At 37.3% G+C, this 13996-nt stretch overlaps 1 protein-coding gene across 1 annotated transcript in view; it reads left to right on the forward strand.

The window, feature by feature from the left end:
* Positions 1-2256: 2256 nt before the first annotated feature.
* Positions 2257-13996, forward strand: part of eys (eyes shut homolog) — a 407203-nt gene continuing 395463 nt past the window's right edge. Inside the window, exons 1-2 of the mRNA XM_056471602.1 lie at positions 2257-3019; positions 6612-6728. Of these exons, the coding sequence (XP_056327577.1) occupies positions 2257-3019; positions 6612-6728 (880 nt within the window). The remainder of the gene's footprint in view (positions 3020-6611; positions 6729-13996) is intronic.

Genomic DNA, 13996 nt, shown 5'->3' on the forward strand with positions numbered 1-13996 from the left:
AACTATTCAAATGGTGCTCTGTGGCGCGGCAGAAATATAAACAGTGTCCTGAATTGCAGCTGGGCAGTGCGGACAGCCGCCGACTTGCGGTGCTGGTGTGCATACCCTGATAGAAATCTATGTTTAGAATTCAAAAATGCAGTGCGATGCGTGGCACATATTATTTTTATTATTATTAAATATAAACAGATGTTTTAATATACTGTTAACATATACAATCTCTGTGAGTACATTTTTACAGCAAATGTCACATCCATAATACTGGAATTGCTGACGTCTTGTTAAACTGTGATGTATCTAATATTGTTTCTGGTCCGAGCCTCTTTTCTGTTTTAAGTGAGAATACTCAAATTTCAACAGCTGCTTATGAGCACTATTCATTTATAGTGCATCCTTAAGCTAAGCTTTTAAAACTCATGGCTGTACACTGCAGTCTTGTGATTAACGGTGTCCTGGACATCAATATTTTTTAATGATTCAGAAAAGATGAATCACTGTCTGGCTAGCAGCTTTTTCAGAATTACAGGAAACTATGAGTGTTCAACATAACACCCTTTGCTGTATGTGTTTGGTATTCGATAAAACCTTTGAATTTGGAAATAGTGATGAGTTTAAATTCATAGGTTCTGTGCTAAATGAATATACAACTATACAAATGAATACACAAATGAATGTACAACACAATATCAAATAAATATATAACATAGTCCAATAATTGGTCCGATGACTCTCTTTCAGATGAATCAAAAACATACAATGCAATCAGTGAGACTAGATTTTTGAATAACCATAAGTTACTAGTTAGAAATAGTTGGAAACATTGTCTTGTACTGTATAGGTGTATTAATTTATTTTGATGTTGTCAATGTCAAACACTTAAACAAATAAAGACATACTAACAATCCAAATGCAAACACTGTGTTGTGATCGCCAGTGATGTTTGCTCAACTGGAGATTACTTCCAGTATTCCTACCAAACTACCACTCCCAGAACTCTTTGCACTCATCAACTCCTGCCACAGCTGACAATAATCTGGACACTCACTCATATGACACACAGCTGAAACTCATGATTATTGATTACATGAACTATCCAGCACTCACTTTTAGAGACATTTTGCTGAGTCTTGTTTCTCCCATGAACATTGTGAAGTGTTTTTCCCTGTTTGTCTTGCTGTGTTTTGGTCCATGTAGTGGTGGGCAAAGCAAGGCTTCAAGAAACACTGAAACAGTCGAAGCAAATGTGTCGAAGCTTCGAATTATTCTAAACCGGGCTCTTTAGTGACACCTAGTGGTCAGTTTTTTATGTATTGCTCTGCAACAGCTTCACCTAGGCTATTAGCGCTGACAATTTTTTGTATTCTATAGGTTTTTTCGTGGCATATCGCTCCAGGTGTGTCTTTACATTGTGTGGGGGTGTATATGGGGTGCCATTTAAACTAGAACTGCCACTGGGTCAGATGACTCTCATAAGCTCTTTTCAGATGAATCAAAACATACAAGGCAATCAGTGAGAGTAAATTCTTGAATAAAGATATGTTAGAAATAGTTTGGAACCCTATTTTTTACATTATAGGTGTATTAATTCATCTTGATAGTATCAATGTCATTCACTTCGCTAAATAAAAACACACATCAGTAACAGTCCAAAAGCTGAAGCTGATGATAAAGCCTATAATGACCCTATAATTCAAACTATGAATCGACATGGATTGATTTTTCTTTAATTGATTGATATTAATTCTACACAAATGGTACAAATACAAGAATGTTACTTACATACAAAGCCAAATCAGAACACTTGTGCACCTCAGAGCAACAGTGCAGAAATTAAATCCTGAATTAGAACAAATCATTTGAATCAATGATTCAATGGACCATCCATAAAGACAGCGATTTGCTTCACTATTTATTTAGTCTATTGATTTCTCAACCAGCTATGATATTAGCACAAAAACACACTCAGCAAATCATTTTCTAAAATTAAAGTCCTTAAGCAAAATGACGTACATTATGTGTGTACTTAAAGGTATTAGAAGGATGATCTATCCTTGCAGTGTTAGAAAACATGCTACTACTTCATTTCTAATCATGCTATTTTTGCAACACATTAAATTACCGCATTGTATATTTTCTTACAGACTCCTACCTGCCTGCTTTACAGATCAAAAGTGGCAGTTCAAAGATCCAGCAAAGCTCCCGACTGAACAAAGCCATCAAGCGGATAAATAAAGAACCAGTCGAGCCAAGACAAACATGAGAAACCCAAAGCTAGCTATCATTGTCTTCCTGCTCAGCTGTGTAATATATGACCCTGTGTACAGTCAGGTAACCTGCCGCAGAGCCACGTCTCGTGAATGGCACACTCAGCCAAGGAACATCAGCGTGAGGTGGACCCTCATGGAGAACACCTGCAGCAGTTTGACCCAGTGCTGGAGCAGCTTAGCAGAAACAAATGGACACTTCTGGACAACTGGGCCATATCACTTTCCTCAACTTTGCCCTTTGGAACTTCAGCTTGGAGACCTCTTGTTTGTTTCTGCCGACAGAACGCTTGAACAACACGGTGTCCAACTAATCAAGGTTTCTAAAGGGGAGTTTGATAATTGCTCGATTATAGCACCACGCAAAGAGCAGATGGTATTTACCAGCAGTATTAATGGTACTTTGCAAGTGGAATCGAAGTGGCTGATGTCCGGTTTGAATTACTTTACGGTCATTTATAGAGGGAGTAGTCATCTGTGCAGGTTTGGCCTACGCATTGCAGTTCTGGTAAAGCCTCAGCTCTGCCAGAGCTCACCTCTTCTTCGGCTGTGTTCAGGAAAAGGCGAATGCAGAACTACATTTAAAGATGATTCATTTACCTGTCGGTGTCACAAACACTTTTCAGGACGTTACTGCGAGAACGTTGATGGATGCCATGAGCTGCCATGCTTAAATGGAGGCACCTGCCTAAGTGAGAGAAGTGCCTACACAGATCTTCCATCATACACATGTCTTTGTCCTGCTCCATTTACAGGTGAGGAACTTTAGTTTACTTTGCTCAAGTGAAGATTTGAGGGAATTTATAACATGGGGCAAAACTTGGAGTTACACGAGTATAAATTTAAATACAATCTAATGTTAAAGCGGAATAACAGAAAGATGAATTCATGAATGCAGTTCTATCTATCTCTGAACATTTGTGTTATAGAAATGTCACACTTCACAAAAATGGCCCATTTCCACTCAGTGGTACGGTACGGTTCGGCATGCTTTTATGGCCGGTTCCACTGTCAAATGGTGCCTAAAGGTGAACCGTACCGTACCCCTTTTTGGTTACCCATTGCAAAGGGTACCTAGCACAAAAAAGGGTAGCAAAAGGTGGAGCTAGACGCGGAGCTGAACCCTATTGGTTTACAGAGATAAGTCACGGAGACATTATACCATTATAATATATACATATAATAACAAGCCCCAAAGTGGATGAAAAGCATCTCCAAAAGCACACGGGTTAATGTTAGTTCATGTATTTGCTGTTATGAACTAAAAATGAACAGAACCAGTACAACATGTATTAACCGTTGTTCAATCTGTTAATGCTTTATCAAAATCCATAGTTGTACTTATAGTTAAAACACTGCATGTGAGTTAACATGAACTAACAATGTAGACTTTATTTACATTAACTATCATTTCAAAAGATGAACAAATAGTGTAGTAAATGTATTTGTGTGTTTGTGTAACTAAACATATTCACTACGATTAACTAATGGCTCCTTATTGGAAAGTGTGTCTTTACAAATGGTCTTAAACATACGTATGTCACTGAAATTCATTACATTTTAATGATGCTCATGTCAATACATTCAAAATCTTGTTTGCCATCATGTTCAGGAATTTAAAAGGCATTGCCAGTGAAATAAGTTTTATTTCCATTGCAAATGCCTTACTATATTCTATTAGACCAGTCAATATTTTGTGTTGTGCAATGAATCAAAATGATGCCTTAAATGCTGTTGACTGAGCTTAACAGTCCTTTAATGCGGAGTCCATTATAAATCCACGCTGACCTTTCAATCATAATGGATAGGGAGAGATTTAATGCATGTCCACCCACCTACAGAGAAAAGCCTAGTTTCTTTGAAGACACAGATTTATTATTTATCTGTCATAATTGCAAGTGCTTCACATTTAGCACTGTGCAATTATTATCAACACCAGAGCCCATATGGATTTATTTGAATAGACATTTTTTAAATGATTTTATTTCCTCCGGGTGCTCCGGTTTCCCCCACAGTTTAAAGATATGCAGTAGAGGTGAATTGGGTAGGCTAAATTGTCCATAGTGTATGAGTGTGAGTGAATGAGTGTGTGTGGATGTGTCCCAGAGATGGGTTGCAGCTGGAAGGGCACCTGCTGCGTAAAAACGTGCTGGATAAGTTGGCAGTTCATTCCACTGTGGCGACCACGGATTAATAAAGGGACTAAGCCGAAAAGAAAATAGATGAATGAAAATTATTTTATTTATCTCGTTGATCCTCTCCTATGTCTTTAAGTCCAGAAATGAGCATAATAATTATTATCATATGGTTTTTTCTTTGCCACCTACCATTAATTGTTTTTTCCTCCAGTCTAGAGATCCAGTCATTTTCCTCTAGTCTATTGTCAATAATATTAGCAATGTCCAAATGTTGTTTAAATGTTGGTCTCTTGGCGAATATTCAAAGCAATGTAATGTCATACTAGCTAATGTGGTTTGTTTTTAAGTCTTTTGAATAATTCAGTTAGAAGCACTGGAGGTGTTCCTTAGAGACCGCTGGGTATCACAACTAGGCCACTGTGATTGGAGACAAATTAAAGCACAGAACTGAAACTGAACACAGTTGGTAAATGTATATCATGAAGACCAAATCGCTTTTACGCAGCCTCTGTTCAAAGACACTTATCCTTTAAAAATAAACTTTGGGCTTGTAAAATATGTTAAAACCGTTTTAATACAGAAAACACATGCACACCTACTGACATTTAAGGTGCTTTTACGCTAAATTTATGCAGCTTTTATCCAAAACAACCTACAGTACACTGAATTTAAAGTACATGTTGGAATTAACGCATATCCTGCAAGAAGGCTGTATATTATTATTATTATTATTAAACACCAGGCTTGTTGTTTTTGCAATGTTTAGCTTGTTTCAGCATATAAATGTGGCAATCAGAGATTGCTTGAATGAGATGGTCTTGTGTGCTTAAAAGTTAACTCTAAAAATAAAAATTCATTCATTTATTTTCCTTTGGCTTAGTCCCTTTATTCGTCAGGGGTCGCCACAGCGGAATGAACTGCCAACTTATATATGCATATGTTTTACAGTACCCAGTACAGTATTTAGTTAATTCTATTCACCTATACCACTATTCACCTATACCACCATGCTTTGTGAAAGTGAAGAAACTGCAATAATGGAATATTTCTAAAACAAAGCAAACTTTCTACAGATGATAAAATGCGCTTAGGCTATAGACTGTAATAGATATGGACGTAGCACCCGTGATGTCACCCACAGGTTTCTGAACACTGCAAAAGAAGCTACAAGTAGGCACGGCCAACCATCGCCATTTTGTTCGCGCATCATCGCACTCACAACGGGGTACCAAATAAGGGCAAAGAGGTGGAGAGTGGGCGGAGCTACAGACACCTGCTGGCATTTTGCTTGGACCTGGCTTAGACAGATTTTACTTTAGGAGAAACACTTAATACTTTATTACCTGCGACTCGTTTGTTTTCTGACCACATGTGCTTGGTTGTACACTATATCAATAAAGTGTTTAGACTTTTAAAAACACTGTTGTAACACATTGAGCCACTAAACATTGTTCTTATGACGTTTTTCTACAGGAGGAAAACGCGAATTACTTCCAAACACTTCAAATATAGTGTTGGTAAATGCAAGGCTATTGATGAACTCCAACATAACACTATATGACAACTCTTCAGATGACTGTTCTAGAGCCTACAGCTAATCAATCTGTCAGATTCTGGAGTGTTTTACAGCTCTAAAGAAAAATATAATTGATAAATGATCTTAAATAAAACAAATAAATTTATAGAGATGGTATATAACTTCACTCACCTGGGAAATGGAGGCAACTTGAACAGTTTGTGAGCACAATTAAGTGCACACAACATGCCATATCATCTGATAATTGTAGGAAATAATCCCAAAAAGGCAATTGTCTGTGTAAAGAAACATTAACCAAAACAAAAATACGATGTATATGCCGAGCTCAGTGGCTAATTAGCCGGAATCAGCTGAGGTGACGAGACAGCGAGCAGTGAGACCTAGCGCTCACTCAAGTTGTATATTATACAACATTTTAAACCATTATTTCAAACCAGATTGCATTTTCAGTATTATTGAAGTCAATATTTGTGTTGTTATTTTTTAAAAGGTAATGATGAGTGCATTGCAGGAAAGCAGTAGAAATCCTTCACATTATTATATCATTATTATAATTTTTTTATTCACATGAGCACTATAACACCAACTTGACATCTGGCATGCCAATAATCACATAGTGCACTGAATAAATATGCATGAATTTAATATAATGTTTATATTCTCACACCACAGGTGTCAACTGCTCTGAAATCATTGGAAATCTAAACTGCAGCAAAGGGTGCAAACAAGGAGCTTGTGTAAAAATCTCATCAACTTCCTACAGATGTGAATGTTTCACAGGATATACAGGTAAGTATTAAATAAACACTTCCCACAAAGCAACACTTTTCTGGCCCAGATCTGGCCCACACAATCAGCTTTTGCTTGGCCAATGTGCCACAGTGAATTACGGAACATGATTGGACCAAGTCTGGCTTCCATACAAGGGCCAAACATGCACCATATCTGGGCCAAGTCTCAGCCAAATTAATAACCCATAACTGGGCCTGAGTTAATGAAGCATTTCACTTTCATTATGGCTGCACTTTTCCTAAAGCGACCTGACAGATTTTTTTCAACTGTTTCAATTTACTATGATCTTTGATGTGAAGCTGCTTTGACACAATCTACATTGTAATAGTGCACTATACAAATAATGGTGAATTGAATTAATTTTTTCTTTACTCAAAAATAATTTACATGTATTTTAAAAGTGGGTCAAAATAGGCTTGCGTGGCCCACCTTTACATTTTTAACATCTGGGTCAAATACTACATTCGATCTGGCCCAAATCTACCTCAGCCAAACCCGGGCCATGTTTGGCCCACATGCTGCATGGCAGTGCCGGACAAATACCTGCTAGGCCAGCTTTATGCCAAATCTGGGCAAGAATTCCTTGCTACCTGGGTTTTTTCCTTCTTAAATTCTAAAGAATTCCGTTTTAGAAAGCCCTTGTGAATTATGCACTTCACAAAAGCTTGGTATTCCTTCTGAGGTCCTGTAATGACTGTTTAATTTTTTACTGTTTGGCTTCATTTGACTCATTATGTTTTGATAATGAGTCATGTGATTAATGATGGGTCATTTCGGGCGCCTTCACAATGGCAGTGCAATTATGCAAACTGGAATCTGAGTGAGGCTTTTTCTGTCTCTGCTTGCATTAAGCTGTCTTTCCTAAGTGAGAAAGCAGATTTGAAAAATGGAACAATTGAAGCCTTCATCGTAGGACGTCTAAAAAGAAGATTTTTGAAGCTTAAAAGGCCTATTATTTAATAAAGGCTCTAGCTCTGGCTTCATTTGATTGATATGCTCAGGTTAATAAAACTTATAAACGAGGCCTTTCCTGTAGAAGTGAGACAGAAGTAAACAATCTATGCTTCTGTGTCCTTGCCAGTCTGTTTATAAGGCACGACCGTGACAGGCTTTTGGAAAGTAATGAGTCTTCTGTAAAACCATTGCTGGGCTAATGAGCATCTCACCCACAAATGTGTAACAAAAGTTTCATAGTCCCCTGGGTGTTCCTGATAATAACATCATGATAAAGTCTCCAGTCTGAGGTCCAGGTGGCCTTTGCTTGTTGATTAATTGACTTTTTGTGTAGCAGCAGTTTGTTCAAGCAGATAGCAGCCTCTAATGTCATGCCCACAGCTTTAATGCGGAAGAAAAATGTCTGCTTTGTCTGACACAGATTTAGGACTATCACAATCTATGATGAATTTGCGCTTGAGATTCACTACTCGCAGTAAACTGGCCAAGGAATACTTTTGGTCTCTTTTGGTATTATCATCATATTCAGTGTTTAAAGAAAATCGTATATGATTTTTCAAGAAAACTTTCTTGAAATGTGTGTTTAAAATATTTGGTGCAATATATTTGCAAGAATATAGAGTATACAGTGCTTCCCACAGGTTTGAAATATACTTGCAGTGGTAGCCGAATTCAAACACCTTTTACCCACAGCACATAAATAGATAACAAAAACAAATTGTAAACGACAAACAAAACATTTGATTTTTAACACTATTTTTACTATTATGTATTATTATTATATGTATAAACCTTTTCTTTTCAATGGGTTATTGAAATAAATAAAAAAAACAACTATTTCTCTTTTTAAGCTTTTCAGGAGCCATGTGCACCCACTGACAGGTAGAATCTGCTTCTCCCTATCTCTCATTCAAGTTTAAGCTGCTTTGTATGACATTTTGTACAGTATTGACAAAGCATTTTAGATGTAGAAAATATGTAATATATTGATATCCTCAAATTAATGAAATATCCTGTTCAACAAAAGAGAAATAGCCTAAATGACAGAAAAAAATGAATAATAAAAAAAGGATCTCTAAATATTAATAAAATGTGTATATTGTTTAAATAAGACAAATGAGTTGATTACCCATTAATGGTGTTCAAATATTCTGCAGCCTATTTAGGTGTAATTTCGTTCTCTCCGAGTATTTAGTACAATTTTTCAGAGTCGTTTAGATAAAAGAATGCATTATTTAATGTCTCTTGTTCCCGCGGCTGTGCGCATGAAATTAATGACAGCTTAGAAAACGAAAGCAAAACCAAATATCAGACATTTTAGTAGACCCCTGGCCGGACTCAAAAAGATGCGGGTCTCTGTGGGGCTGCAGGAGCAGTATGAAATGCGTAAAAGAGAGAAGATTTTCCACTACTTAATCGCTCGCAGAGGTTTGGTTATGTTGGCCAAAAAAGTTAAAAAGAAAAATTAATGAACTTTTTTTTTAAATTGTGTCACTAAACATACCTGGGTGGGCCGTAAATATACCTGGGCGGCATGCCCAAGTAAAATCTATGTGTGGGAAGCACTGGTATGTATATATTATATATGCGATTTGTTATATCAGCAACATGGCTGTATATCGACACTAGTGGGAGGTGTGTGTTGACCGGAAGTCAACCCGACCTGAGTTCCTTAGTACCCTTCACCAGTGACGATATACAGCCATATCGCAGTGTGATATTGCGTTTATATAACAGTTTGACAGCATAATCATGTATATAAAAAAGAAAGTCAAACAGTAGGGGTGTCATAATGAATACATTGCTTTGCAATGTAGAAAAGAATGATTTGCTATCTGTTTAGTAACATGCCTGTTATAATTTATTAGTGGTTTTCTGATGTTATTTTTCATGGTAGCATACGATGGTTGGTGAGGGAGATGAGACACATGCACAAGTAGCATACTAAAACAAGGATTGTGAATTGGTTGTTGTTATTGCTTGCTTGATGTTTGATACATTCAAGAATGGTGTTTTCTTTGAGCAGGTAAAAGTAAAGGTTCAGTTCATATTTCTGTCTGTGATATTCAACAACAATGTATACATAAAAAATGACATGACATACAAGTAGAATGAAAAATTGAGGACGCTTACCATCATCAATGCATTGTGATATCGAATTGATGACATGATCATCGCAAATGAAATGAACTGTGAGACCAGTTTAGGTCTGTCAGTAATAATGTAATGGATCACAAATCTCACAGTTTAGATCACATGATGTTTTTTTAGTCATGGATCGGACAAATTTTTGGATCAGCCAAAAAGAGGAGGAGACAAATGTAATTTGCTTTCCATTTATTACAAAAACAGCACTGCAAGAGATTTTTAGTTTCAACAAACTGAACTTAGAAACTGTAATTTTATTAAAAATAATGCAGCTGAATAAAAATAAATCGTAAAATATTCAGTACTGTGAAAAATTCCCTTTTACTCCCCATGTTTATTTTTAGTCTCATCTTCAATAAACGATTCAGTTGTTTACTACTAAAATGTCATGTTTCATTGCTGAAACAGATGGATCACTTTTGAAGAATTATTCAGTGGCATATTTTTGATGCCTGCCTTCTATTGGTTAAATAATGTAATTGCATGTAGTAATACTACTAATACTACTACTACTAATAATAATAATAATAACAATAATAATTGCATAAATGTAAGGTAATTGTAATTTTGTTTTATTTTTGAGCATATGACGGTGATTTTAATCTTTACCATAAATATCAGTAGTTTTATCTAAACTATAAACTGTTATCCCAGTACTTCTGTGTAATTTGACTCTTTGTAACTTCATGCAACTGAATTTTTGAATGACTTCAGATTTGAATGCAGCGATTCGAAAGATTTATGTAGACTAAACAAGTAGTGGCCCTTAATGAAACCCACCACATCCCGAATAACCTACCACAACTTCTTCCGTCATCATTGTATTTGACCAGAAAGCCTAAATGCGTTCATACATGTGATTTGGATGACGCGAGAGGCGATCTTTCTGCGATTTGTTACAAATTTAGGATTAACCAACCAGTAAAAAAAATGTATTAATCCGTGGGTCACATGCGTTCTGAACAGTAGGTTATGATCTGTACGAATCCTGGATCAACCATGATTCCTTACACACCTATTTGTCAGTCTGGATGAGTGTGTTACCAACAGTTTTTGTCGATTGAACATGCTAACCTATTCTTGTCTGGTCGTGGTATTTGTGAGAAATGATATACTGTAATCTGTTGATCGTCAACGTCTATGAGTGCAGTGTGAATTGGGGTTTATACTATTAATGATTCCCCTCTATCAGGTGGCAGATAACCAAAAGCTGTTGCTCTGCGATATCTGTATAGTGTCTCATTGCATATTCTCGTAGTATCTTGTAAGGAACTGAAAGTAGCTGGTCTCCAGTTCTGCTCTGTTTGGGCCCCCTGTGGGGCCAGCAGCTCTCCGACTTTGCCCAAGCTGTCACCCCATTAATCATAGTGAAGTTAACGGCTGGCCCGGTACCGACTGCCCTTACGGACTAAAGCCTACACACACATAATAATGAGGCCCACTCGTGGGACACTTCAAATGAGATTTTCTTTTGATTCCACTCTCCTGTGTACCTTATTCAGACTGCCAGTGGTGTTTGTATCCGCATGTTACAGAATTAATGGGATATGCCCTATTGGATATGCTATTAATTTTCCTATTCACCTGCCCCATGCTTTTGTGGTAATTCCAATGCTGTAATTGTCTAGTTCCTGAGTGGTTTTAATAACAGCTTGGCTTCTGATTTGGATGAGTTCTATCTCAAGGTGCACAGCAGGGTTGTGCTATCTATTTCAAATCACTGCTTTTATAATTTTCATCAACGTTCACGAAGTCATCAACCTTTATCAAACAGTGGATCGTGCACCTATATGATGCATTCCCATTTCAAAAGACCTCCTACGAGAAGGGTTGCCAATCAAAGGTAGTGGAAGCATAAAAGAATATGTTGAGCTTTGAGATTTATAATGTCAAGAGCTTTTCATTTTCAATTTCCCACTGTGGATCCCTGAGAAGCGCTGCAGAGAGACATACACTTAGACTGACACCCAATGGTGTGTCCTCAAAAGCAGTGGGGTGCCTCTGGGACTGATGACCTCTTCATGTAGTGAGCCTAACACACTGGAATATGCTTTAAAAACTGAACGACGAAAGGAAAACACAGTAACAAGGAAGATAAATGAGCTAGCTCCTGCTGAGGAACATGGCGAGGGAAAAAAGGTAAAGAAAACAGAGCACCACTAGGGAATAAAATCAAATCATGTTCACCTTGAACTTACAGTGCTGCATAGTCAAGTCTAAATTTAACCTGCGAGGAGCACAAATCAGACTGATGTTTCAGTCCAAAGTTGCCTTAGAGGAACCCACTGCCTATAGAATGCTCCCTGTCCAAAATCTTCAGCCAGAATGTCCGGTTTAGAGACAATGGGGAATTCATTTGGATCTTTATATATCAACATTAAGAGAAGTGGGAGGATGGTATGAGCTTTATATTCTTATTTTTACCTCGGACTAAATGAGAGTCGTTAGACGTCACACTGAGATTCTCAGAATGCTTGACATGCTGGAGCACTTGTCCAATGTCATTTTAGATATAAGAACATGAATACAAAGCAGTCAGACACTTATAGTTATTATTAAAACGATTTAGAAGCTAAAGAACAGCGATCTTAAATTTAAATAGTAGAACATTGAAGAACATTTAAACATGATTCATTTTCATTTATTCATTTTCCTTCGGCTTAGTCCCTTTATTTATCAGGGGGCGCCACAGCGGAATGAACCGCCAACTTATACAGCATAAGTATTACACAGCAGATGTCCTTCCAGCTGCAACCCAGCACTGGGAAACACCCATACACTCTCACATCCACACACACACACTCATACACTAAGGCCAATTTAATTCATTCATTCATTTTCTTTTCGGCGTAGTCCCTTTATTAATCAGGGGTCACCACAGCAGAATGAACCGCCAACTTATCCAGCATATGTTTTATGCAGCGGATGCCCTTCCAGCTGCAACCCATCACTGGGAAACACCCATGCACTCATTCACACACACAAACTATGGACAATTTAGCTTACCCAATTCACCTGTAGCGCATGTCTTTGGACTTTGGGGGAAATCAGAGCACCCGGAGGAAACCCACGGCAACACTGGGAGAACATGCAAATTCCACACAGAAATATTGACCCAACCGGGGCTTGAACCAGCGATCTTCTTGCTGTGAGGCGTCAATGCTAATCACTGAGCCACCATGCCACCTATGATTCATCTTTACTTAATACATTTTTTTTAAATGTCATTAGAAAGACAGCAGTGATTAGCGAACTGCAGCCAACAACTTATTGCTAATCTTCTAACCAGTGGACTTGTACTGTACCATATAAAGGTAATAGACTACTGTAAATGTGATTCAATGCTTCGATAAAGTCACAGGAAATATAAAAAGAAGTAGCAAGAGGAGTGTGATGTATTGAAAATAAAAAATTGTATGAAATGCAACCTGAAATTTCAAACTGAACGTTAAGACTAGATTTGATCAAGTGATTTTTACCAGATGTCCTATTGGACAAACAAGAATAACCCAAGGTTTTTTGCTGGTGAAGGTGAAGCCCCTACTCAATGTTTGTACTGCACAATTTCCCTTACAGTTAAACATATTGGACTGGACTGTCCAGCTTTTAATGATTCCAGAAGACTTTTTTTATGAAATGAACTCTTTTAAGGACATTGCGCTTGAGACTTTTGTTTAAGTTTATCGAAAACCCTATATGACTAGCATGTACTAGACCTTATCAGAATGCTGATTTTCATAGCTTAATTTTGGTCCCTTTTAAATATAAGACTACTTGAAGAACAGGATAGATAATGTCCTTCTTAATACTGTAGGGAGAAATAAATATAGACCACAAAATGTGATATTCACTGAAAAAAAGTATTAAATAGGTACATTTTTAAAGGTAAATCTAAATAATTCCTATTCCTATTCATGAAATGCCTTAAGTCTGAACTCAAACTGTCAAACTGGAGGGCCACAGCCCTGCTTCAATACACTTACCTGTAGGTTTCAACCAAGACTGAAGGACTCGATCAGTTCGATCAGGTGTGTTTAATTAGGGTTGGTCAGAACTAAACTGTGCAGATCTTCGGCCCTTCAGGAACTGAGTTTGAAACCTGTGCCTTTAGTAATAGGATGCTTACAATTTAAATCAGTTCCATATGTAATGTTATAAATTTA

Source organism: Danio aesculapii, chromosome 13 (assembly GCF_903798145.1).
Source record: "Danio aesculapii chromosome 13, fDanAes4.1, whole genome shotgun sequence".
Lineage (NCBI taxonomy): Eukaryota > Metazoa > Chordata > Actinopteri > Cypriniformes > Danionidae > Danio > Danio aesculapii.